Source organism: Sus scrofa, chromosome 8 (genome assembly GCF_054392235.1).
Source record: "Sus scrofa isolate SSC_HxYL_T2T_F1_AM1 chromosome 8, Sscrofa_HxYL_maternal_Yorkshire_Landrace_v2.0, whole genome shotgun sequence".
In the NCBI taxonomy this organism is placed as follows: Eukaryota; Metazoa; Chordata; class Mammalia; order Artiodactyla; family Suidae; genus Sus; species Sus scrofa.
Window position 1 is genome coordinate 8,943,286 of NC_139390.1, and position 27,257 is coordinate 8,970,542.

Here is a 27,257-nt window from a genome sequence, read left to right on the forward strand (position 1 = left end):
GAGCCAAAGTTGCAACCTACACTGCAGCTGCAGCATCGCTGGATCCTTTAACCCGCTGGATCTGGACAGGGATCGAACCTGGGTCCTGGGACCTCAGACATGCTGCTGATCCCACTGTACCAGAGCAGGAACTCCCAACGGGGTTCACTCTTAAGGCAGGATTGACTGTTTGAATCTCTGCCAATGAGCCTACCTTGAACATTTGATCCAAGTGACATCGGATCATTTTTTCATCTAAATTATTGTGCTGCTTAAGACTCCTTTGGCTGCAGGTAGTGGAGCCCACCTTGAACTAACTTAGGTGAGCGTGTGAGTTTCTTATAAGGATGCTCAATCTCACTCAAAGACATGTCACAAGTATTTGGACTCCAGGACATACTGTAGCCAAGAGTTTGAATATCATCATCATCCAAAAAAAAAAAAAAAAAATCTGTTTCCATCTTTCCTTCCTGAGCCACTGGGCTCTTCCTAAATTCAGGAATCCTAGAGAGGGAACTAACTGGTTTGTCTGGGTTAGCAACTCACCCCTGAGCTGACAACCTGGCTAGAAGAATGTGAATTGAGAGAGTGTTCCCGCTCAGCCATTTAGGAATGGGGTGGGGACGTACAGGCACCGAGTGTTAATCTTAGCACTTACTAAGTGTAGGGTCTATATGAGGTCCTGGGAGAGAAGAAGCAAGGGCAGCCAAAAGCTAGAGAAGAACCAGATTCCTCCCTAAGGAGCCTCCCATGCTGGAAGAGAAAATGATGTCCTATGGCCCAGGCAGTGTCACCGTCAGGCTGCATAGAGACATTGACATCCCACCCTACACAGGGCTCGGATTCTGAAGTGGGCGAGCAAGGCATTAGAGGTCCATGGTCAAATGCATGTGCCCTAAATACTTGAATCACACACAAGATGTCGGTGGCACGAGACACAAGCAGAACCAAAGCCGACTCAGACAACACACCACCACCCTTCACTCCAGGGGGCATGCTCCCTATTGACAGCTGTCTCCCTTCTCATGCTCTTTTACCAAGTTTGTGGCGTTAAATCCAGAGAAGTTAAACTTACATAGACTGTGGCTCACTAACTTACCAAGGCCACTTAGCACTGAGCTTGAGAACCAGGCTCCAAGCACAGAGTTGCCTGACTTTTTGGTCCATAATCACTCCCTTATACTGGGAACGTTCCTAGAATTAGTTCATCCCTCATTCTCTGAGCCTTTTAAAGACGAGGCCCCCCAAATCCCCCTCCTTGGAAATCCCCGGTCCCCAGCCCAGAGAAGCCCAAAGGACTGCTCAGGTGGGTCCACATGTAGGACTGAATTGGGCTGGACGAAGCTGAATTGGGAGGTCATCCGGGCAAGCACAGGGGGACAGCGATTCCAGGGCCGCTGGTGGGAAGTCATTCATTTTCCTAGGTTGTAAATGCTCTAAAGGGCTTATCAAGGAGAGGTTTACAAATGGGGAGCCTTGCTGTTTTAACAGATTAACCGTAACATATTGATTCATTGACCTGACAACCCCTTTCTATGAACTGCTGCTTTACGCTTGACTCTTTTCCTGGCTGGTAGGCAGATGAAGAGGCCACTGGGCTGACAAGGGGGAGGCTAGCCATCCCCAGAGCTTCCATTAAGCATTTAGGCACAGGCTCTGCAGGCTTTGATATACCCTAGAATCCAGCCAGAACGCACACCTCACTCTTTCCTACACGGTCACCAAAACCTTCCACCAACCCTGCCTAAGGCCCCGTTCTAACCAACCCTGCGCCAAGCCTCCTGTCTAAATAGCACAGAGGCGCACTGCTGTTGCTGCTTTGGTCAAGTATTCAGGTCACAGCCACACTGGACAGGCCAAAAGGGCTGCAAGCACGTTCAGTTATATTTTCTGATGTGGAATAGGAAAATCTGACCTCCGGGACATGAACTAGCGTGAACTCTTCTCACTTCCTTGCTCTCATTTAACCTCCAAACTACTCCAAGAGGTAGGGAGTGTTCTCTTTATTGATTGGATAAGAACACGGAGGCTCAGAGAGTTTCAGTTAACAAAATAGAGTTTACAGGGGGTAGAATCGGAATTCTTAGGTCTGTCAGATTTCAGCAGATTTGTTTCACAATTCCAAGTGGTCTAATCCAGATGCCCTAACGTACCTATGGTGGCAGATTGTTTTGGACACCTACCCAATAGCCACACCCCCCTTTCCAGAACGTCAATTGGCTCAGATATGCTATGGCCATGTGCTTCCCTGAAGACTAGGATGCTCCCCATCCAAGGGGGTGAAACTTGGAGAGTCTGAACCAGCGATTTTCAACCACAGATGTTCATTAGAGTCTTTGGAGTGCGTGCATGCACACACACACACACATACACACACACATATGCGTGTACACGCATGTGTGTGTACACAACAGGGCTCCAACTGAGCCCAACGAAGTCAATCTCTAAGGATAGAACCTAGACATCTGTATGTATTTTAAAGACTCCCCAGTTCAGTCTCAGCCAGAGTCGAGAGTCCTGACCTTAGTCATTTCCCTGGCCATTGGTCTAAGTTAAGCCTCTGATAAAATTCTGGCCAACAAAAGGGGTGAGAAATCTTCTAGAAGGTGGGGCTTTGGGGACATTTTTCTTCTTTATCAAAAGGAGGCATGAAGATGGGATGCGCTCCCTTTTCTCTTTCTGACTTTTGGATTTTGTGCTGTAAAGATGTGATTCCTGGTGTTATTGCAGCCATCTTGCGACCATGAGGGAGCCAGCCAGCCAATAGGCTGAGGATGGCAAAAAAGAAAGGTTAAGAATCTGGGACTTGGTGACATCTTTGTTAAACAACCCTGGAATCACTTTCCTTTAGAATACTTGTTGAGAGAGGGGATCAATGTTCTTAATTGTTTAAGACACTTTAAGTTGGATATTCTGTTGCAGCCAAAAGGATCTCAACAGATGATGCCCACTGAGGAGCTGCACCTGCTTACTGCCTGCGCTACTTCTAACAGGAGCAGAAGTACATCAGCAGCTGGGGCCCACCAGACAGGAAGGCCTGAATTTAGTCTCAGCCCAAAGGACTAATAAAGTGAGCTCTGGGCGTGCCATTAAACAACTAGTTACCATGAGGGCAATTCCAGTAATAACCATGACATTATTATGCACTTACTTCATGCCAGGAACTGTGTAAAGCAAAGGGCTATAAGTATGTCATCTCATTCCATCCTTAAAATTACCCAGTGAGATAAGCATTGTTATCTATGTTTTACACATTAGGAAACGGAGACCCAGAGAAGCTAAGGAATTTGACGGTGTTTGCATAGCTAGAGAGTGGCAGAGACAGGACGCTAACCCCAATCTGTCAGACTCCCAAGATTTTTCTTCTTTCTAGGAGACCACGTTGTTTCATTTCCCTGTGACTTATGATGTTCTGTGTGTTCACACATTCACTGAAGTGCTTAACGATGCGAATAAAAGGCATTCGTCATTGTAATCCCTAATGGAGATAACAGAAATATTAGCGAAAGCTGAAGTGAAAACAGTGCAAGTGAGGCCTAATTTTTTACAAGGCCAAGGAATAATTTACTTTATCACAGCAAAGAATTTTATTTGACAAACGCATACTTTATCATCTCTGGTCTGCTGAAAATGTAAGTTTACATTTTTCCTAGCCATAAAATTAAAATAATTTTGGCTCCAAAAACTGAGAAGAAATCCCATTCTTGGTTCAAGCATTTCCCTGGAAATTTAAATGCTAAATATGGACTGTGAACAAACACCATTCCCGACGGGCAGGGCAGACTCGGAGTCCGTCAGAGCAGGGTTCAACTTCCCAGTGACCGGGTGACACTGGATGAGACATTTCACTTCTCCAAGTCTCCGCTTCCCGATCTGGAAGGTGAGAACGCAACTCCCACGGCAGGCCTGGGGTGAGGGTTAAGCCAGAAGACCCAGGGACGCGGCACAGCCATGGAGATGTGCGGTAAGGCTTGGCTGTTGTGACGACTACGTACAAAGGGCCTGGGGTGGGACCGGAGCAGAGGCGCTCCTCAGGCAGTCCTTGATGCTTTCCCACCATCTTCCCTCTCTTGTTCCTCATCACCAACAGCCTTCAGGGCTGGGCCTCCAAGGAGAGCATGGAAAACACACCAGATGGGGTCCCCTGGGCCCCTGGTGGTGGGAGGAGTCATGAGCCAGCACCCACATCTTGGTTCACTCAGCCTCCTGTCAGCTTTACGGGATCAGCCCTACACCCTGACCCCAAACACAGGGCAGCCCGCCAGTCTGTGAGTGGGCCACCTGCCAACGGAGAAGACGAATCTGAGAAAGTGTCAGAGGATTGGGAGAAGGGACAGAACAGGGGGTGGCGGTGGGGTGAGAGGAAATGGTTAAGCTGGCTCAAGAGCCAAGGGTTTGGAGGAAGCTGGAAAGAGACAACCCCCCACCCTCAACTTTGAAACAAATGAGGGGGATTCGAATCTGGACGGCCAGTGGGAGAAGCAAAAGACGGGACCTCAGCAAGGCATCACCTCACACGGGGGGGGAGGGCTCTCTGGCTGCTTTATTGGGGGTGGTTAGCCAAAACTGGACCCCACGTCACACTGAGAAAAGCAGACAGAAAAGGCCGATAGCTCACATACACGTAGGGAACTGCTTTACGTTTTTGAGGTCCTCGCCCCCCGGGATTAGCGTCTCAGGGCCATCCCGTGATTATCATCCCCCTTTTTACGGATTTGCAGATGAGGCTTCAAAGCTGGCAGTAAGTTCTCGGTCATATAAGGGAAAAGCGGGTACAGAAGGAGACGAATTTGTCCAGGGGTGGCCCAGACAGAGTCCTGGGCCCTGCGTCTGGGCTGGAGCCCCAGAATCAGTAATTTTTTTTTTTTTAAGCTTTCCAGGTGATTCTGGTCACACCCAGGTTTGGAAAGTACTGACGGCATCTAACAAACTCACTGCAGATAAAGAAACAGTGCCTGACAGGGATGGGAGAATGTGCCCACAGTCACAGAGCGGTTCATGGCTGTCTCTCAGTAGACAGTCTCCAGACAGAACTCCTCCCAGCTCATGCCGTGGACTGCTTCTGATAACCTACAATATAGGTAGGTCTCATTCATTCGATAAACCTTCATTTAGTTTTTTGGCTGCACCCACACCATGCAAAGTTCCTAGGCCAGGGATCAAACTCGGGCCATGGCAGCTACCTGCACCATAGGAGTGAGAAAGCCAGATCCTTAACCCACTGTGCCACCAGGGAACTCCTGATAAACATTTATTGAGTGCTTCTTCAGTGCCAGATGCCAGGGAGATACAAACAACAGGGTTCTTGGCCTTAGAGGGTTCATGGTTGGAAGGGGAGCAGGACAAATAGCCTCAGGCTGCAGGGCAGCCTGGTGGTGCCTCCAGCTCAGCTGAGTGCTTAATTTAGCTCAGGGCCTCTGGTGGGGCCTCAGTCGGATGAAAAGCTAGAGGATTCACTTTCACGTACAAGCAAAGAGCACAAGAGTGCCTGGTAACTTCTGCCTGAAGCTGGGGTTGGAAGGCGTTGGGGGTAGGACTAAGGCTTCAGAGGAAGGGAGAGAAAAATAAGGAAAACAAAGGCTCCTTATATGGAAGGTGAGTTACTTTTGTTTTAATAAGCCACTTGTGTGCTGTGACTTTATACAATTCAAGTAAGAATAAACAATTCTGAACTAAAGACTTCTAAGGATATTTACTATGTGTATAAGAAACAATCTGGGGAGTTCCTTTTGTGGCTCAGCGGAAACGAACCCCAACTAGTATCCATGAGGGTTTGATCACTGGCCTCGCTCAGTGGGTTAAGGTTAAGCCATGAGCTGTGGTGTAGGTCATAGACGCAGCTCGGATCCCACATTGCTGTTGCTGTGGCATAGGCCAGAAGCTGTAGGTCAGATTTGACCCCTAGCCTGGGAACTTCTACATGCCATGGGTGTGGCCCTAAAAAGCAAAAAAAAGAAAGAAAAGAAAAGAAAAAAGAACAATCTGACATTACTGAAACACAGTCAGACCAAGATAGAGGCTCCAGGAGAACACCCCCGTAGGCCAGTCTTCCCGACCATTCGACGACCATACATACCTGCCTTTGTTGGTGGAAGTCAGTCAACGCCAGTGCCATGCAGAGGACTACACAGGTCAACGGACCCACGACATTTCCAAGGGGAATTTACCATCTCTCTGGTTGCCAAGGTCATCGGGAAGTGCACACTTTCACTTGCCAGTAGCAGGATAAGTTGCACGATATTTCTGAAGAGCTACTCGGCACATTTTATAAAAATAGCTTAGGAATACTATTTGAACCAGCAATTCTACTTCTAGGAGTTTATCTCAAGGATAAATATGTAAAGGAAGATACAGAAAGATATGCATAGGATATTCAACAAAACATACTTTTATAATAAGAGTGAAAACTTGAGGGGAAAAAACAAATGTCCCAAGGACAATGATTAAATTCTCTTGCTATCCACTTGAAAACCACGAAGCCATGAGAAATGATGATGTCTATTTATGTTTTATGGATTTGGGAAATGTCTATAATACCACTTACTGATGCAAGAAAATATCAAAATGAGTTATTTAATATAACGCAATTTATTTTAAGTGTAGCTTCTGGCCACATGCATTTACGCATATACGGGAGACCATTTTTCACCAAAACGTCAACAACAATGAACAGGGGAGGAGTGATTTTAAATTTTTTTTCCCTCTGTTCTAAGTATTTTACAAAACAAATGATAGAGTTATTTTCATTTGGAGATGAAAATTTTTGAAGAAATTAGGCTAATTCCAACCTGAGTTAATAGAGACTGCAAAAATTCTTTCACTCTTTGTGTTTATAGGCTCCCCTTTTAAATAGATATTCATGTAACCTGTTTACATATTGTCATGAAAATAATTTTTTCATTCATTTGAAACTATTTAATAAGCACCTACTATGAAGAAGGCACAGGGATAGTAACACGTAAGGAGTGTAATGTGATGGCTAAGAAGTCAGGCTTCTTCTTAGCCAGGCAGACCCGAGTTTGAATCCCTGTTCCCTGACTCCCCAGTTATACAACCTTGGACAGGTTATCAAACTGCCCTGAGCCTCAGTTTTCCCATCTCTCAGAGATAATACAAGTACCCATTGTATTAGTCACCTGTTACTATAAAGCAAACTACCCCAAGACTTAGTGGCTTAAAACAATAATAATTATCTCTCTGTTTCTGTGGATCAGGAATTTGGAGGGACCTCCCTGGGTGCTTCTACCTGAAGGTCTCTGGGGAGGGTGCAGTCAGATGAAAAGCCAGAGGGTTCACATTCCAAGCTGGCTGCACCCAAAGGGCTGGCAAGTCAATGGCAGGGATCCCAGGACCAACCTGAAGGCAACCAACACATGCATTAACTGAGATGTTTACAAAAAGCTCAGTATATCTGCGCTGCATCCATTACGAGCCGTGGTGACAATGAGGAGCGCACACAACTGTACCCCGCAAACGAGCCCCAGGAAACTGCCCAGAGACACTAGGTGGTTTGACTAGTCCATCATACAGCCCATTGATTTTTGCGCCGAGAGAAGGAGCACGTTTTCTAACTTGTCTCTTCAGGGTCCCTCTTTCCCTAGAGGAAATCCCAGTGGAGACAGAGGTGGGGACCACTTGCTAGAACAAAGTAGTTGCCAGAGTTGAAGATGAACAGATGTCTCAGAAGGAAGGATGGGGCAGCTGTTAGAGGATTCTGAATGTCAGGCTGAGGAAGTTATTTTCCTTTGATGGAAAAGGCCATGAGAAGCCAAGGGGGCGGGTGTTAGAAGAGTGACTTAATTCAAACTCGTGGGTCAAATTCATTCTCACAGCCGTTGCATGCAGCTGAGGTGGAGGTCTCTGAAGGAAGCAGGCTGTTGGAACAATCCAGGCATCAGGGGATGAGGGCAGCAGTGGTGGACAAGGAGAAGGGGCCTGAGAGACACAACGGCTAGGAGCCCTATCCACGTGCAACCCGTGGATTCGGGTTCGTTAAGGATTAGGGAGGCCACGTGACAAGGCGTAGGTACGAGTGGCTCAGCTGTACGTGCACAGGGCCAACGATATTTGCCCTCCTCAGCCCGAACTCCAGCCCTGAGTCCACTTCAAGGACATTCACTATAACTTGGAAGCAGGACTCTGAAACAAATAGTCTGCCTTTCCTCTCATTTCCAGCTCTCCAGTGTGGAAAAGTGATGACATGAAGGGCCAGACAGAATGGAATGTATGTGGGCCTGAGCTCAGCCCACGGGTCCTCCTCTACAGAAAGTCTCACTTCCTGGGGGTGAGGTGGTGGGAGGCTGCAGGCCAAGCCTTGCTTCCCCTGTCAATCTGTTCTGACCACTCCCTTAGCTCTGTCTAGGGGACCGAGCTGCTCTCAGCATTCCACCCACTGCTTACCAGGATAGACTCTCTCCTGACTCCGCTGATGCCAGGATGCCTTGCAGACTTGAGAGCTGAGACGGTATCACTAGGCACCTGAGCCCCTAAGGTCTAGCCTTGACACTATAATTCTGCTCTCCAAAAAAGTTTGACAAATCATTTTCTCTCCTGATTTCATTAACTTTACATCCAGACACCAGGGTTTACAGTCACAAGGGTTGTGATCTGGCTACCAAAAGGCAGAATTCACCCCATCGATAGGGCTGCTATTCACATCACAGGTCTTATACATTTAATCACCCATTTTCCAGGATAGTAAAGTGACCTGTTCTAACATAATAGTGTGACAGTTTTCTAAATGAGGGAAATAAAGTGACTTGAGAAAGGAACATTTTTTTCTTTCTAATTGGCACAATTTGATATGGGCTAGCAGTGGCCCTATCCATACACTGGCTTTATTTGGCCAATATAACTTTTTTTTTTTAATGATTTTTATTTTTTCCATTATAGTTGGCTTACAGTGTTCTGTCAATTTTCTACTGTATAGCAAAGTGACCTAGTCACACATACATACATACATTCTTTTTTCCTCACATTATCATGCTCCATCATAAGCAACTAGATATAGTTCCCAGTGCTACACAGCAGGATCTCATTGTTTATCCATTCCAAAGGCAATAATTTGCATCTATTCACTCCAGATTCCCAGTCCATCCCACTCCCTCCTCCTCTCCCTCCCACTCCCCCTTGGCAACCACAAGTCTGTTCTCAAAGTCCCTGAGTTTCTTTTCTGTGGAAAAGTTCATTTGTACTGTATATTAGACTCCAGATATAAGTGATATCATATGGTGTTTGTCTTTCTCTTTCTGACTTACTTCAATTAGTATGAGAATCTCTAGCTCCATCCATGTTGCTGCAAATGGCATTATTTTGTTCTTCTTTATGGCTTTATCCCATTTTTAAAGTTCCAATATAACTTTAAAAATGGGAATGGAACAGCTTTAGAAAGGCACAGGCTCTCCAAATGACCCCCCACTTGTTACTGTCTTATACTCTTACCTGCTTTTTATTCATTTATTTACCTAGATAGCCCCTGAGGCCATATGAGTTTACAACTCTGCCATGTGACATGACACTTCATAAAGCAGATGGCTACAAGGTTCTTTCTTAGGCTGGACTGAAATCTTCTTTCTACAGCTTCTTTCTACAGCTTCTGCCTATCCATCCTATTCCTGGAGTCCTATAGGTTTTATACTGGAAGTTGCATCTTTCCTAAAGCCTGGTCTTTCGCCTTTTTGGAGATGACAATCAGAGTCTCTCTAAGGCCTTTCCTTTTCCGTGTTCAGCGTACATCCTTCAACAGTCTAATGTGACACTGGATCCCTTCACCATAACCAGAATGTGCCCCTTCTCAGCAAGGGCTCTCATAAGAGGAAAGAGATCGCAGGCATGGCCTACGCCCTTGCAGTTCCATGTGTTATCCAAGGCCAGCACATTAGTATCCCCTGGCAGCATGCTGGCAACCCCACCCTAAACCTATGGAATCAGGATTCTCCAGGTGGTTCATGTTGCACAAATCAACTCACAGAACAGAGATTCTTTTTGCATTAACACAGTCTAAGACTTCGTTAATCAACCTTTGAAGAGGCAATTCTATTTTTGACCCTGATTCCCATTGTCTAAAATGTTTTTTTTCACTCGCCACTAAGCCACATCTTCCTAGATGATACTACAGTTTTATTGAAGCATTTTAATAGTCTGATTATAGTCTGATGAGTTATACATGTACCTAGACTAAGACCTTAAGGGCAGAACACAGAGCATGCTCATCTCTGTCTTTGGTGCCAAGCAAAGGCCCTGGTGCATAACAGTTGCTTATGTAAAAAAGTAAGAACGACAACAACAAAAACTAGACTAACACTGGCCAAATGATCGAGGAAGCTGAGTTATGCTGTTAAACAATTTGTGGCACTTGATCTGGGGCTCAGTGTCTGGGCCTGGGATTCTCCCACTCGCCACCTCTGCTCCCTCGGCATCAGCTCTGTACTTAGGCAGGTTCTCCCATTGTGTCCTCAAGACACTGCCACTGTTGCTCTGAGCTACAGCCTTTCTCATTCAAGTCCAGTGGAGAAAGCGTCTGTCTGGAAACTTCAGGGGATAGAACCATTCTTCCTTTCTTTTCTGTTTTTCAGAAACCTCAGCGAATGTCTCCTCCAGCTTCATTAGCTCTGCTGGAGTTAACAGCTCATTTTGGAGCCAATCACTGAGGCCAAGAGGAATTAATATCCTAATAGGCTTAAGCTAATAGGGATCCACCCTAGAGCTGTGAGTGGCTAAAAATGGAGGTGGGCTCCATCAGGAAATCAGGAAACTGTTGATGGAAGAAGTGGTGACAGGATGCTGGGGAGGCCACAGACAGATGTCTGCCACAACCTCACAGGTCTGCCTTTCCATATCCTTTGAACCTTGCGACTGTTTTTCAGGATGTCCAACGTTACAGCAATCACCAGCAAGGGTTACAGCCAGAAAACTTTTCTATTTTTAAACAACACACAAATTATTATGCCCCATCACATTGTCTCAGAGATCAACTTTAAAGGGGCCTGGCTTACCTCCTCCTGGAATAATAAAGCAGTCACAGGAGTTCTTTGCGCCACTCCAAAAACCACTCCAGAGCGGTTGGCCACACATAATAGAGGGTGCACTTGAAAGGCAGCATCCAATGACCAGTTCTGGCTGAAAACTTTTGTGTTTTCAAAAGTTCAATAAGCAGCAGAAGTGACCACAATGCGTTTGAAACTTTATAGCATGCGCCTTCAGGAGACAAAGTGCCTAAAACTAGATGGGAAGACTTGTAATTTTTTAAATTAAAAACTGTAGATAGGAGAGGTAACAGTCAAAGTAAAATAAGCATGAATCCTACATTTTTGCTTCAAAAATAAAACCCGAGGTATGGGGAAAACTGTAATATGGAATTCAGAAATTCGCTTTGGCCCTTTGCTCTACTACACGCTCACTGTGCCTGCTTCTTTGAGCCAAAGTCTCTCTCGAGGACTGGTCGAGCCTGCAAAGGAGAGACATAAAACCGACAAGACCGGGACTTCCTGTCGTGGCTCAGTGGAAATGAATCTGACTAGCATCCATGAGGACGCAGGTTCGATTCCTGGCCTTGCTCAGTGGGTTAAGGATCCGGTGTTGCCATGAGCTGTGGTGCAGGTCACAGACACAGCTTGGATTCTGAATTGCTATGGCTGTGGTGTAGGCCGGCAGCTACAGCTCTGATTTGACCCCTAGCCTGGGACTCTCCATACGCCACGGGTTCGGCCCGAAAACAAACAAACAAACATCAAAATAAAACAAACACACCAAAAAACTCAGAGACACAAGGCAGGGGAGGCACTTTACCGTCATCACCTCAGTGATCAGAAGGCAAATTCACCACCAGCAGCCTCTTTGGACACTCGCTGCTCGCTGGTCTAGAGGGTCAGCATGAAAGAGTGGGTGCGCCCACACGGGCCATCACCGCTCTTCAAAAGAACAACATAACACCAGGCCTGGTCAACTCTCAGGAAGGTCAGTTGTGTGATCTTTGCAAAGGAAGGCCACCTAATCCAGTAGCCAGCCTAGTCCACCCTAACTCAGAAATGGTTTGCGGGGATCGTGGCTCTGCCACTTCCTAGAGGACAGAGCTGGTGTAATCAATCGCCCACTCCCTGCTGCCATCAAGTCCTCATGTGCATCATAGGGACAATGACACCGTTCTCTTAGATCACTGTGAAAATAAAACAGCTCATGTGACAAGTGCCTAGAAATGCCCTGGACAAAGCAAGACTACAAAGGCCACTCTCTCTCCTGCCCTCTGCCCAGAGTCCCATTCAGTGCTCTGATTTTATAAATAAACACAAAAGTATTTTTAAATAAATAAAGTATTTTTAAATAAAAAGTCTGATCATAGACGTTTTGTAATTTCTCTCTGCCTCCTCCAGATGCCTATACAATCATTACCTATGTGTTAAGTCATACCTTTCACTACTGCAGTAATTAGGACTGGGGGGGGGGGAACCTTTTGCAAAAAACCTCAAATTTTCACACAGATGTATAAATAATATGAAACGATCAAAAAGGCATGGCCTCGCCCCTTCCTGAATGTAAAACCTGGGTGAGTTTAGTTTAATAGTGGACTTCAGTCAATTACAGCTTTAAAATGGGCAACAGCAAATATCTCTCCTACTAGATTGTTAAGGTCCTTGGGGGTTGAAATCTTTGGTGCTTTTTTCTTTTTTTCTTTAGGGCCGCACCTGCGGCATATGGAAGTTCCCGGGCCAGGGGTCAAATTGGAGCTGCAGCTGCCAGCCTATGCCACAGCCACAGCAATGTGCCACCTACACCACTGCTTGCCACAATGCCAGATCCTTAACCCACTGAGCAAAGCCAGGGATCAAAACCACATCTTCATGGACACTACGTCAGGTTCTTAACCTGCTGAGCCACAAGGGGAACTCTGGGGGTTGAAATTTTTTATTAAACTTTATATTCTCCTCAAGGCCCTCGCGGACTTAGCAGCATGTATTAGAAAGATGGTGAAAGGAAGGATAAACTGAACTATCTTGAAGGGCATGCCACCTTGAAAGGCTTACAAGGCTGCTTAGTTGCTATAAAATGAAAAACAGAAATCAAAATAGGGAAAAATTAGACTCACTGCCAAATAAGTACTGCACTCCCAATTTTAAAAATTTTCAAATCACTCTTGAAAAAGTGTTACCCTGCCCAAGAAACAGAAGATCTACCTAGGGATCTAGCTCTGTGATTCGATGACCTCTGACAAGTTCCTTTAAAAAATTTTTAAAAATTAAAAAAAACATGGTTTTACCTCGTGGCGCCCACCCACGCCCGCCGGTCCCCCCGGCCCCCACACGCTGAGACAGCAAGGAGCGCCAAACCACCAGGTCTTCCCCACCTCTAGCAGTTCCTCTTCCTCTCCAAACTTCAGTGCCCTCAGCCACACAAGATGTGAAATAACAAGTTTTCTAAAATCCCTTACAGCTGTAAAATTACATGTCCAAAATTTCTGCACACTTGAGGCAAGTCTCCTATGAGGAAGGCACCCTGCTAGGGACTCGTGAAAGACGAGAGAAAGAACAGAGCCAGGACTGTCCTTCAATGAGGTCTTGGTCCACGAACAATAAAACACAAGGGCATGAATATCTGCGACCCGCAGCAGGAAGCCTCGGAGAAGTACTCACGTGGAACTGGCAGCTGTGGAGACGAGGAGCGGTTTTGCGCAGGGGCAGTGTTCACCCTGTTTCACTGTGACAAATACAGAGTACCCATGTACCAGGCACTGTGCCTGAGCACAAAGACACAACACAACTGAGACCAGGACAGGGTCCTGCCCTCATGGTGCCTAAAGGCTGGCTGGGGGAAGGCAGGCTTTTGGGGAGGGGGCAGAATTCCAGGCAGAGGGACCAGCGCGACAAAGACAGGAAGGCAGAGCATCACAAAGCAGTGGGAGTGAGTCCGAGGAAGGCAGTACACAGAGAAGAGGCAGGGAGGCAGGATGAAGCTGATACAGAGCCCTGGAACACCAGGCTATGGAGTCTGGATGTGAATCAGCCCAACAAAACACCCTAACCCTAGGGGACTGAAGTTCATGGATCTCCACAAGATCACTGATTTGTACCCAAATACGCTGCATTTTTCTGTAACTAAAGGGAATACCGCTGAAAGACAATTTCCCCAAAGAAGTAATTTAAATAAATTTATTTGTAGGAGAAAAACATCTGAACATCAGGTACACTCCGCTCCACAATGATTCAACAATAGCCATAACTCCTTCTGGCAGTACTCTTACGAGGTCTGCAGGAGAAAGTCCACCTGGAGCATCAGCTGAACATTCATCCGAATTCACAAGGCCCCCTAACCTGAGTATTAAACAATACACAATGACCGCGATACAGTAATAAAAATACAATATCAAATACTCACTACTTTGTGAGCTACGGCTACAATATAAACAATTTAGGCCCTTTTTTAAAAAATGAAAAAAATATTTCTATTATAGCTTTATTTCAAGCATTTCAGTTAGATACAGCTTTATATATTTTCACTCACAAGAGACAGCAAAAGAATGCCTTCTTAAGTATTTGTAGATAAAATATATTACTTGTTTAAATGTTTGCGCTCCGAGGCATACTTTACCAGGTATGAGCTCTGATGAGAGAATGAAACTGTGCTGTGGCAAAATCCTGGCTGATGATCAAGATTTGGATAGGTTTTATATTTGTTTAAAAAAAACTGAGATTAGGGAAAAAAGAAGTGAGGACACAAAGAGAAGCAACATTATTCTTTTTCAATGAAGCAGTCTAATTCCAGAGAATGGGCTTTCCTTGTTGAATTCAAAGTGTGTGGTCCCGAAGTTGAATTCTTTCCAGTCCAAGGAGCTGCCTGTGGCTAAGGCAACACGTAATGATGAAGTGAGTTGAGAGGAAAGTGTTAACTGAACTACAGAGATGGTCACTGATAAAACAAGCTCCTAGAGGTCCTCAGGCCCACACAGAGGCGAAGGGCAGCCGGAACAATCAACACAAAAGAGAAACGCGCTCACTGAACTGCACACATAGAGCTTCTAGGAGGGTTAACAGTTCTTGACATAGGTTCCTGGTTGTAGTTTACAATATCTGCCTTCACCACCCTCTGTCATAAAAGAAAACAGAGTTATTATCAGGACATCGGAACATTTTAGAAAGAGCTCCTTAAAGTCTATTTTTATTCTGTGAACTCTGGTGAACTCCTGGTGACAGACATCATAAATGAAGCAGAGGCTGATATTAAAACAATCAACAAGAACCAATGAATACGGAGCTGGGATTTTTCTTTTATGGAGTCTTCTCTGGGTTTGTGACATGAACTTGAGGTTGTCACAAATCTAATAAAAAAAACTGGCAAATCAATAAGAAAACTGAAGCAGTGGTTGTAACTTAGAGCAAAGGAATTAAAATGAATCATTTACATACTTTAATTCATAGATAAGACCTCACCATTTCAAAATAAATGTCATTATTAATACCTCCATAGATCATTACACCCAGCCATTAATTTTTTTAGAATGTTTATCAACTTGAGTTAGTGACAAGAGATATAAATGTGAAAGAGGAGTCACATATAAAGAAAAAATGTTTTGAGCAACACAACTTTTTTTTTTTCAAATTTTTAAAACCTTTCTCCCAAATCCCTAACTTACTTATGAATAATGATCCTAACAAAATACAGAACAATGAGACATTTAGAAAATTATTTATGTTCACAGTTTTAAAATAATTTAAACCAAAAGACACTTAGACCTTCCTTCCTTCCTTCCCTCGAGCACACACTTCAAGGAATATCTTAAATAGTGAATTCAGCAAAAACCCTAACAGTCCTCTCTAGGTAATAACTTATTATCATTTTTTTGGCCACACCTGCAGCATGCAGCCGTTCCCGGACCGGGGACGGAACCCGCGTCACAGAAGTGACCTGAGCCACAGCAGTGACAAGGCTGGATCCTTAACTGCTAGACCACCAGGGAATTCCTCTAAGCAATAATTTAAATTAAAATAGATCCTTTACTGTTTTCGAATCTTTTACTAAGCCTGCACACACAAGCAGACAAAGAAGGGTAATTCAAGGCAAACTTTAAAAATACTCTTTCAATTACCAAGCTAGTTCAGGAAAAACGGTAATGAATGAATAATGAAATAACTGCCTCAATTCTCCACTTCACTGCACATGTAATAAACACAACCATAAAGACAAATACATTTGAAAGTAACTGAAATGTTATTTTGTTCCCAATTTCTTAAGTCATAAGTCTGCTGGCAAAGAATCAATTTTTCAAAGTTCTGAAACAAGATTTACACAATATTAATTCCCAATAAGGCACAAGAATCATTTGAATGTCTCTCTTCACAGAGAATAAAGAACAAGATAATATTCACTAGTTCTCTCCACCCTCCTCCCCCAAATTCCCATAGTTTACAGATTAATACCTGCACTACTGTACTGAACAGATCCTACTCTGAGCAGAGTTGGTATGTTGATAATCTTCTTCCGGGTACTTCACTATTTCTGCCCTGACAATATGCTGCCAATTCCGTACAACATAAACAAGATGAAGAAGAAAGGGGGAGAAAAAGAAAGAAAAAAATGGAAAGTACGTTCAATGACTGAAAATAGAAAGGAACATCAAAGTAGAAAAAGAAATACACATAAATTTAAACATGTCACAAAAGAAACAGCTGAATATGTGCATATAAAAGAAAGGAAAATGAACAAAGATCCAAGAAACATTATTCTCTACAACACTATTTAATTATTGAAATAGACACATCTACTGAACTCCCAGACAGGCTGTGAGGTCTATTTTTGATATCACAATTATACATAATATATGTAATACCTAGTATTTCAGAGAAAAACCAAGACTTACAGGGCTTTTCTATGCTAAAGTGCAACAAAAATATTAATTCAATTTCCTGGAGTTCCATCGTTCCTCAGCAGTAGGGTCCATAAGGTTGTGGGTTTGATCCCTGGCCTCGCTCAGTGGGTTAAAGATCTGGCGTTGCTGTGAGCTGTGGTGTAGGTCACAGACACGGCTCAGATCTGGTGTTGCTGTGCAGTAGGCCTGCAGCTGCAGCTCCAATTTGACCCTCTAGTCGGGGACCCTCCATATGTCTCAGGTGCAGTCCTAAAAAGCAAATTAAAAAAAAATTTCCTTCAACAAGCATTACTGAGGATCTACTCTGTGCCAGTTGTCTGTACTAGGAACATATGGGTGAATTACACAGGATCTGCTCCTAAGTTGCCGTGGACCTAATGGGAAGACAACACGTACACAGCTAAGTGATCACAGGATAAGTGCTTTACCGGTGGACTTACGGTATGTGTGGGAACAAAGGGGTGATTAATTTCCTTTGAAGGTGGGGAGAGGATCAGAGGAAGCTGTATGTCATTTATAGTTTTTACATTTAATAATATTTATTACTTGTCAAAGACTCTTGACGCTCACTCCCCCACCCCTCACAACACTAACCCCCATGTTTCCAAATTCCATACAGAAATAAACAAGTTCAAAACACAATTTTCTGTCATTAAAAAAAAACCCTGACACAATATTTGAGCACAACAGCTGCTGTTTTCCAGCATCTAAGGGTTTTGCTAAGAATCCAAACTAGTTAGGTTCTTTGACTGTATAACCCTTAAGATGAAAAGACCGCATATGACAAATGTCATAGAACAACATGCTGCCCCAAATTTTTAGCTTTGAAACTATCCTTGCTTTCAAGTATCTTATCTCAGAAATATCTCCATTCATAATAGCGCCTATTAATTGCACAGAGAGAAAAACATGTTAATCAGGCTGCTTCTCGTGATAATGTTTATAAAGACAGGATAAACAACTGAGAGTAAATGAACAGGAAACTATGGTATACTGCCTTGGCAGTATTAACTTCTGGACAAGACGCATGATTTACTAGGCACTCAGCCTGATGCTATCAACAGAAGCATTACCAACTGCCACATGAGGTATGAGGGGGTACATCACTGAAACACTGAACACCATCAGCCGGTCGCCCCAAACCTAATTGTCTCATGCCAAACTATGGGTTACAATAAAGAGACGGGATTTTCATAATCAGTAAGCAACTCATTAATCCTCTAAAATGATGGTTTAAACCCTATCCTATAAACACAACCAGGTTACTGACCTGTGGTCAAGACATTCAGGTCCAAGTCCTGACTAACATAAATGACTTGGGTTTTCACCACTAATTCTCATCAAATTAATGAAGAACTAACAAGGGAACATCTTTCCTGTGGGCCTTGGCTGTTTGACATAAAGCTCTGTACAAAGTTTCTGAAATGGAAGCCAGAACCAAAGTTCTACAGATTCAAAACTTTGCTTTCTGTGAGTATAAAAAGCATAATTCCCATGCTATAAACCTCATGGTAGGTGATTTCCCAGTAGCTGGCTTGCTTATAAGTCATTTGTTCATTGATGTTTTCAGAGAAAATGTTACCTAGAAAACACCAACTTTTATTTTTGGAGCCACAAAGTACACTCAATTAATCTCTGCTAGTAGTCAATCAAACGAAAATAATGAAGGGGCCCCCACAAGGAAGGGAGCTGTGTGGTTGAACACCAGCTTAACCCTTATTTTGTCAGAGTTGTGAGTGGGTAGTGTAAATGGAAGTGTTAGCTATGCATGAGGATAACTAAGAAAGCATCCTAGGAGTTGAGGCAGTAAGCTCAGAGTGGTAAGGTCAAAGAGATGGACCCTCAGGAAGACACTAAAGATAAATTTGGTCAATTCTGCAACCGTGTCTCAATCCAGGCAGTAGTAACATATTTACCATTTTTGCAAGAGTCATAGTTTGTCATGCCCAGGATATGGAGTAGACATACTCTGACAGCTAAAACTTGTCTCACTATCACTCATGCAAAGCAAACCACCCTTCTAGGTACTGGGAACATTCAGTTAAATAATACATGATCTCTGTTTTTGAGATGCCTAAGAGTCTAGCATGAAAAACAGATATGTAAACTATTAAAGAATATTATGATTGATATAAATTCAAAATGCAACAATATTATATATTACCATTTAAAGCATGAATGTAGCATTTTTAAAACCATGGTACTTTACACACAGCAGGAGCTTAAAGAAAGGCTACTTTTTCCTCTGTACAATATGCCATTATAGGCTGCAGTAACATTCCCAACTTTGTGTAAGTTACTTCACCTCTTTGGGTTTCACAATCTCCTAATCTATGAAATGCAAGGTTTATCTACATGGTCTCTAAGAGCCCATCTGATTTTAAAACTATATGAAAAAATAAATTTTAAAAAGAGAATAGAAAAAGAAAAAATGAAATATGATCTGACATGGGTCTCAGCAATATTTTTTTTAAAACTGTCTCCTCAGGCAAGGGAAGTAAAAGCAAAATAAAAAAAAAAGGGACCTAATCAAATTTAAAAGATAATGCGGAGATAAACCATCAACAAAATGAAAAGGCTGCCTACTGGATGGGAGAAGATATCTGCAAATAATATATCTGTTAACGGCTTAATATCCACAACTCAATATCAAAAAAATAAACAATGGGCAGAGGATCCGAACAGGCATTTTTCCACAAAAGACAGAGAGCCAACAGGCACATGAAAGATGCTCAACACTTCTAATCAAGAAAATGAAAATCAAAACCACAATGAGGTATCACCTCCACCTGTCAGAATAACTATTCTCAAAAAGACAAGAAATAACAAGTGTTGGCAAGGATGTGGAGAAAAGGGAGCCCTTGCTGGTGGGAATGTAACTCAGGGCACCCACCGTGGAGAACAGTATGGAGGTTCCCCAAAAAAACTAAAAACAGAACTACATGATCCATCAGTTCTACTTCTGGGTATATATCTGAAGAAAACAAAAAACACTAATTTGAAAAAATGTATGCACTGCAATGTTCGGAGCAGCATTATTTATAATAACCAAGATATGGAAGTCACATACGTGCCCATCAACAGATGAATGGGTGAAGAGGATGTGCCATTCTTCACTGTACACCTGAAGCTAACACAATACTGGAAGCCGACCATATGCCAGTGAAGTAAAACAGATGTTACACACACACATACACACACAGTGGAGTATTATTCAGACCTAAATGAATGAAATTTGGCCATTTGTAAAATTGCCGTGGATGGACCTGGAGGCTATTATGTTTAGTAAAATAAGTCAGACAGAGAAAATCAAATACTGTATGTTTTCTCTTATATACGGAATCTAAAAAATAAAACAAATGTAACAAAACAGAAACAAACTCACAGATATGAAGAACAAACTAGTGGTTACTAGTATGGAGATGGAAGAGGGAAGGAGTGAGATAAGGGAAGGGAATTAAGAGGTATAAAGTACTAGGTATAAAATAAGTAAAATACAGGCTGTCATATACAGCACAGGGAATACAGCCAATATTTTGGCTTCAATAAAAAAAAAAAAAGAAAGAAAAGAAACTAATGCTTAACTAGTTTAAACCAAACAAAGTCATGGCCAGTGAAAATGTCAAGGCTTAAAAAACTCTTCACACTAGGTTTGTATGGAAAAACCTCCTTGCAATTCAGACTGAGAGGGATAAAACAAAGAACTATGCCTTTTCTTCTCAGATTATTCAATCCATTATTGAAGAGCTAAATGCTGGACGTCCTTAGGGAATAGCAGTTCTAAATTTATTTTTTCTCCTAAAAGTTTGACTACTTTGTAAAAAAAAAAAATTTAAACAATCTGGGAAGCTCAGACATCTGTTAAAAACCAGCCCCAACTTTTACACTATCTTAGCGGAGCATAGGTGGGGGGAAAAAGAAGAGAAGAGATATATGATGCAAATAAAACTATAACTAATTGAGAACTGCAAAACATGCATCTAGAGCATACTTAACATATTTGTCTGCCCTCATGTATTCTGAGAGCTCCTTGAGGACATGGACTTTAACTTATTCATCTCTGTATCTCCAATTCTAGTAAACTGGCAAAAGCAGACCCTCAAAAATGTTTGATGTATTAATAAACAGCGTTCCCTTTCTTTTCTCCCTCTTCTCTTCCTTAAAATGCTTGTAAAATGTATTGATAACTCATTTTATACGACTTCCAAACAGGAACAACCTAGGTTAGAACTAAAATAGCAAAATCTCTTTAAATAATCAGTGAATGACACTAAGACTAAAACCCTATTAAAAATATTTGTCACATATAAAAAACTTTTTTTTAATTTGTCACAAATTACTATAGCATCAATTTCCATGTGACTGGTGAGTCTACAATCTAGCTTCTTCTGTATAAAATAATACAAAATACTTTGTTATTTTGTGATGCCAAATTCCCTCTGGAATCTTTCAAAAGACATAAAAACCACTGAAGATAGATGAGCAAGCTCTCTCTCCCTTTCCCTTTCTCCTTGCTGCTCCCATGCTTTCTATATATATATAAAATCTGAACTACTTTGCTTTTAAATGAATTTTCAGAAGACATCAAGTGGCCAACAGGTATGTGAAAGGATGCTCAACATCACCAACCATCAAATTAAAACTACAATTCGATAGCACTTCACAGCTCTTCTAATGGCTGTCAACAAGAATATAAGAGGAGTTCCGGAACCATCGTGGCTCAGCGGAAACAAATCTGACTAGCATCGGTGAGGACTCGGGTTCGATCTCTGGCCTTGCTCAGTGGGTTAAGGATCTGGCATTGCCGTGAGCTGTGGCGTAGGTCACAGATGCGGCTCAGATCAAGCATTGCTGTGGCGGTGATGTAAGCTAGCAGCTACAGCTCTGATTTGACCCCTAGCCTGGGAACCTCCATATGCTGCGGGACCTTTAAAAAAGCCAAAAAATAAAAAAAATTAAAAAAAAAAATAATATAAGAGGTAGGCACTGGTGAGGACGTGGAGAAAAGGAAACCCTTCTGCACTGCGAGTGGGAATGAAAACTGGTGCAAGCCATTGTGGAAAACAATAAGGAGTTTCCTCAAAAAGTTAAAAATAGAACTATCATATTATCCAGCAATCCCACCTCTAGGTATTTATCTGAAGAAAATAAAACAGTAATTCAAAAAGATATATGCAACCCCATGCTCAGTGTAGCATTATTCATAATAAACAAAATATGGAAACAACCTGAGTGTCCACTGATAGGTGAATAAAGAAAATGTGGTACATATATGGAGTGTGATACTATTCAGCCATGAGAAAGGAGGCCACCTGTGAAAAGATGGACGAACCAGGAGCACACTGTGCTAAATGAAACAAGTCAGACAGAGAAAGACAAGAACTGGGTCATAGTTCTTACCTGCAGAATTGTAAAAAGCCAAACTTGTAAAAATGGAGAATAAAACGGTGGTTCCCACCCACGATGAGGGGACAGGACAGATGTTGTTTAAAGGAATAAACTTAACAACAATTAGTAAATAAGCCCTAGAAATATTATGCACAGGACAGTGAGTAAAGAAAACTATATTGTTTCATAACCATCAAACTTGCTAAGACACTAAAACTTAACAATTCCAACTACTAAAAAAGATAAATATGTAACATGACAGAGGTGCTCATTACTGCTATAATGGCAATCATATTACAATATATAAAGACAACAAATTAACATGTCATACACCTTAAATTTACATAATGTTATGTGTCAAATACATTTCAATAAAAAACACTGTATTCAACACAGCTTGCAAGTACCTTTTTAGAAACATCTTTTTAAAATAATGAACTTTCAAAAATGTTTCCACTGAGAAATGTTGTGAAATAAATAATTTAACTAGCAAAGGCACCAAATTCCCTAGTTTCAGGAATGCAGAATGAGGTTTCCCTATGCAAAGGGTTCTGACAAAGATAATAAAAGAGGGCTCAGGTAGCTTGAATTCATCTTCAAATGAATGAATTCAAAGTAAACACCAACAAGCTGCAGAGACAATTAAATCTCATAGCATAACAAGCGAGATGAGGTGCACTAACAAATAAGATGGGCTATAGAGGGAGGGTAGAGAGCTACGTAGTTAACACATCTGACCTTTCTTCAGTTAAAACACTCCTAGAAGTTAAGCCCATCTCTACAGTCCAAACAGTAACTTTATGGCTCTTGTGACTAAGACTAAGCTAAAATTATTAATAAATCTTCCCTAAAATCCTGCCTTTCAGAAGTATCCAAGGAACTCCATTTCTCTGAAGCTGTCCCTTAACTTGAGCATGCCCCACCCCACCCCCCAGCTCAGACAATGTACAGACTCCCATCTCATTGCAGTTGCCTGCGCGGCACCGGCACAGCTTCTTCTCTAGGGGGCGCCCATTATTGCATTGCCCCTTTTTTCCATTCCTCTAGGGAGAAACCTCAAAGTGATCTTGGCCTTCTCCCTTTCATCCAGGCCTTCCACAAGTCCTACCGATTCTCCTTTGCAATGTCTCTTACATCCATTCTTTCCCTTCTGCCTGATTCTGGTCCTTATCACATGAGGGCAGTAAACCAGTCTCCTTGCTTCAATCTCTTTCCATACAGATACACAAAAAAAAAATCCCATTAGATTAATCCTATCTAAAAAGCGCTTTCACTTATTTCCCTGCTTAAAAAACTATTTTCCACTGTCAACATGTGAGATAAAATTTATCAACTTGGCATTGATAAATCTCCACAATCTTTCCTCAAATTCCTTTCACACTCCAACCAACGGTTATTTATTTTAATCAAACTGCTCTTCTGTTCCCAAAATAAAACTTAAGCTTTTCAACTTGTTCATGCCAGGTTCTTTTTCAACTCCCAGTAAATTCTCCCTCAATATAGTAGAATGGAAAGACTAGGGGCTCTGCTGTCAGGAGGCCTGAGTTCAAATCCTCAAGTTACTTAATCTCTCCACAGTCTCAGAGTCCTACCCATAAAATGATGAAGTGCCACCTGCCCCACAGAGGTCCAATGATGATTAAATGATGTAACACAGTGCCTGGCACATAATAAATTAATTTTTTTCACTGAAGGCAGGGACTGCATCTTAAACTTAAATCTCCCTCGGATCTACCACTAAACCACTTTTTATAGTATATGATCAATAAATCATTTATGATTGTGTGATAATCATTCATGGACTATCTAGTTAACCAGGGACAAACCTCATTTATAAAGTGAAGCTAAAAAAGCAGACCTCTGGGGTCTGCCAAGTTCCATGCAATCAAATAAACCATGGTGATTTCTCTTTCTTGTATCCGTCCTCCTAGGCCAAAACCAAGTAACTGCTTTTGTGTCTAGGAACAATTTATGTGGCACAAATATCTAAATGCTGTGCCTGGCCACAGTAAGTGCTGAAATAAATGTCTTTTGAGTAGTGAGAAATAAAAGTTGCGACTTCCAGAGTTCCAAATATTGCAATGAAGTTCTAGAAACAGCCACATCAGCATAACAATTTTCAACTCCTATCTGCTTAAATTGTTCAAAAACACACACGCACGCACATACGAAGAGTGACCATGCAAATAAGACACGGAACTAACTCTAAAACAGTTAAAGAAGAATTTAAGGATGGGGAAAGACTGCTAAACCGTTTCAGCTGGACAGAGCAGGGACAGAATGGAGAGGACTGAGGGAAAAGGTAATTTAGTTGTTGTTTCTAAGCAAATCACCTCTGAAGCTTTAAACTATAGGCTCTTCCTCTGCTTTTTTCATTCAATCAAATATGTGAACCGGCATACGATTGCAGTGATATCTTTAAATGCTTGACTATTAGTACTCACGTTAATTGCTCAGTCTAAGAGAAGTGTCTAGGAATAGTAAACAATTTCAGAAGTCCTCAATAATTAATACAATTAGTAAATTAACAACAAAATAACATCAAGAATTAATATCATTACAATGGAAGATGTTTTAGAGAACAGAGAGCAAAACTTAAGAAAAAAATAATGCTTTCTCAAGGCAAACACTGACAATACCAAATGGAGTAAACGCTTACTAATTAAAACTAAACTTTGATAAAGAGTTGAGATTTTGTATGAAATATAAAAAGGATACTGGACAGCCATCCTGGAAAAAAAATTTTAAAGTACAAAACCATACAGTCAGTACCTTAAGCCATTATTTAACCACTGATAAAATCTGTATTATATTAATCTCATTTTTCCATCAAAAAGGATAAAATGAGGTTTCAAGGGCATTGTAATGTGGCAAAGAGTTACCATCCTCCATCTTCTGCAAGGGATTCATGTGTACACCTTTTCCTGAGGCTTTTAGGGATATATACACGCAATACATAAATGTGAAAGGGTTCAAGAGTGAAAATTAATGTCTTTTAAGAAAGAAATTATTTTTTAAATATAAAGTTCAGTATAATCACCTGCGACTGTTCTATTTCTGCTTTGTTTAACTTGATTCCAAGGATTTCAGCAGCAACTTTCTGAAAACACAGGAAGACCTACATAACAAAAATAGGTTTAAATGATTTAAAACAGGCATGCTTAGGTTACCTTCAAATAAATTGAACTTTCAAAAAAAATGATAAACAGCAAGAACTGCAAAAATATGATGTACCAGGTTATTCCAAAAATAGCTTTATTTGTCAAATACGGCAACATTTTAAATGTAATAATTTTTTAAATGATTAAACCATAATTTGAAAAATTCATACACTTCACTGAACTGGTCTAAACATACACATTTACCCCTAAAAACTTAGGCTTTTAAAGATTTAACATAAGACTATTAACTACAATTACCACATTCAAAAAAAAAAACTAAACTAAAACTACTAGCATTATAAACTCCTCTAAGGTCCGAAAAAAATGAAAACAAATTAGTCTATACTTCACTACATGGGTAAAGTTTCTCTATGTTGGTCTTTAGATCTGGTTTTAGCCTGTCTTTAAAGGTCTTACTTCCCAACCCTTTACTAATCTTTGTGCTTCTCATCAATTGTAATAAGTTCCCTCTACCTCTTGAACAAAACACTTGGTAATCTTACTTTGTCAAACAGAAAAGGAGCAGTTATACTCACTCCATTGACACTAAACAAGTATCTACAAAGCCTTTTCTACAAACAGCCTTTTGTGCATAGGTAGCTTATGCTGGGCCCACTATGACTCCGAGAGCTCCAATCCAGTCACCGACTGTCTGAACTTATCTCACAAGCACTTACTGAGTATTTATCGCAACTTTACCAATTTAACTTTGATTTCCAATCAAAAAGAGACACGTACCCCCAAAAAGCTTATGTTATTTGTACCCTCAAAGAACATTATACATTATAGTTCACTGACGGTCAATGTGTAAGGAGAAATGGGAAAGCCAGTCTGGTAGAATGGAGAGAAAAAGGGGATTGTAAAGGAAAATCAGCAAAGAGATTAAAAGCATGCACATCACGTAAGATCCAGTAGGCCGCTGGAAGGACTCTGGCTTTCACTCTGAATGAAACAGAGAGGGGCTGATGTGACTTCTATCTTAACAATGTCAGTCTGGTTGTTGTATTGAGTATTCATTCCCTACAGAAGATCAAGGCTTAAAAAAGAGAAGCCAGCAAGGACAATAACATAAGAGATGATGGAGGCATGAAACAAAGTGGTAGCAGTGGAGATGCAGTCACCAGGTTATGCATATATTTTGAAAGTAGAACCAACAAGACTTGGTAATAGTTGTGGTATGTCAAAAAGAGAGGTGTCAAGGATGACTCCAAAATTTTCTTGGCTTTAGCAAATGGTAGACAATCTGCCATTTATTGACATGGGGAAGACTGAGATTTGAGGAGGGAATATCAAGAATCGAGTGCTGGATTTGAATTAAATTGAGACTGGTTATTAGACATCTAGGCAGGGGTGCTGGGGTGCATGAGTCTGGAGTTCAGGGAAGAGGTCTGGTCAAGCCATGAGACTAGGTGAGGTCACTAAGAGAGTAAGTTTTAAAAAAGAGATATCCAAGGACTGACCCCTAGAGCACTCCAACATTTAGAAGTTGGAGCAACAAGAAGGAATCAGCAAAGGGGACTGAGAGTACTTAGCAAGGGAAAGCAGGAGGTGTAGCATCTACGTAAAGAAAATACTCAGAGAAGAGAGAGTGATCTACTGTTTTATATGCTGCAGCTAAGTCAAGTAAGATGAGGACTAAGAACTGACCACCAAATTTAGCAAGAAGGAGGTCACACCGACCTTAATAAGAGCATTTAATTAAGTGAAATACCGAGGGCAAAGGGAGTTCCCATTGTGACTCAGTCGGTTACAAACCTGACTAGTATCCATGGGGATGCGGGTTTGATCCATGGCCTCACTCAGTGGGTTAAGGATCCGGCATTGCCGTGAGCTGCAACACAGGTCCAGATGTGGCTCAGATCTGGCATGGCTGT

The 27,257-nt window shown here is 41.9% G+C and overlaps 1 protein-coding gene across 50 annotated transcripts in view; it reads right to left on the reverse strand.

Annotated features, from left to right (window-relative positions):
* Nucleotides 1-27,257, reverse strand: part of RAB28 (RAB28, member RAS oncogene family) — a 561,352-nt gene that overhangs the window by 455,065 nt on the left and 79,030 nt on the right. For 23 of the 50 annotated variants that reach the window (XR_014811780.1, XR_014811779.1, XR_014811782.1 and 20 more), the window contains one exon: nt 25,263-25,340. The exons of 18 other annotated variants lie outside the window; for them this stretch is intronic. Coding sequence is in view for 7 of the 32 variants with exons in the window: in XM_084970627.1 (XP_084826753.1) it covers nt 25,263-25,340 (78 nt within the window). In the remaining 25 variants the exon portion in view is untranslated. Of the gene's footprint in view, nt 1-14,106; nt 15,055-16,385; nt 16,481-25,262; nt 25,341-27,257 lie in introns of those variants that run through there. 9 more of the 50 variants (XR_014811803.1, XR_014811811.1, XR_014811810.1 and 6 more) reach the window with 5 other exon arrangements.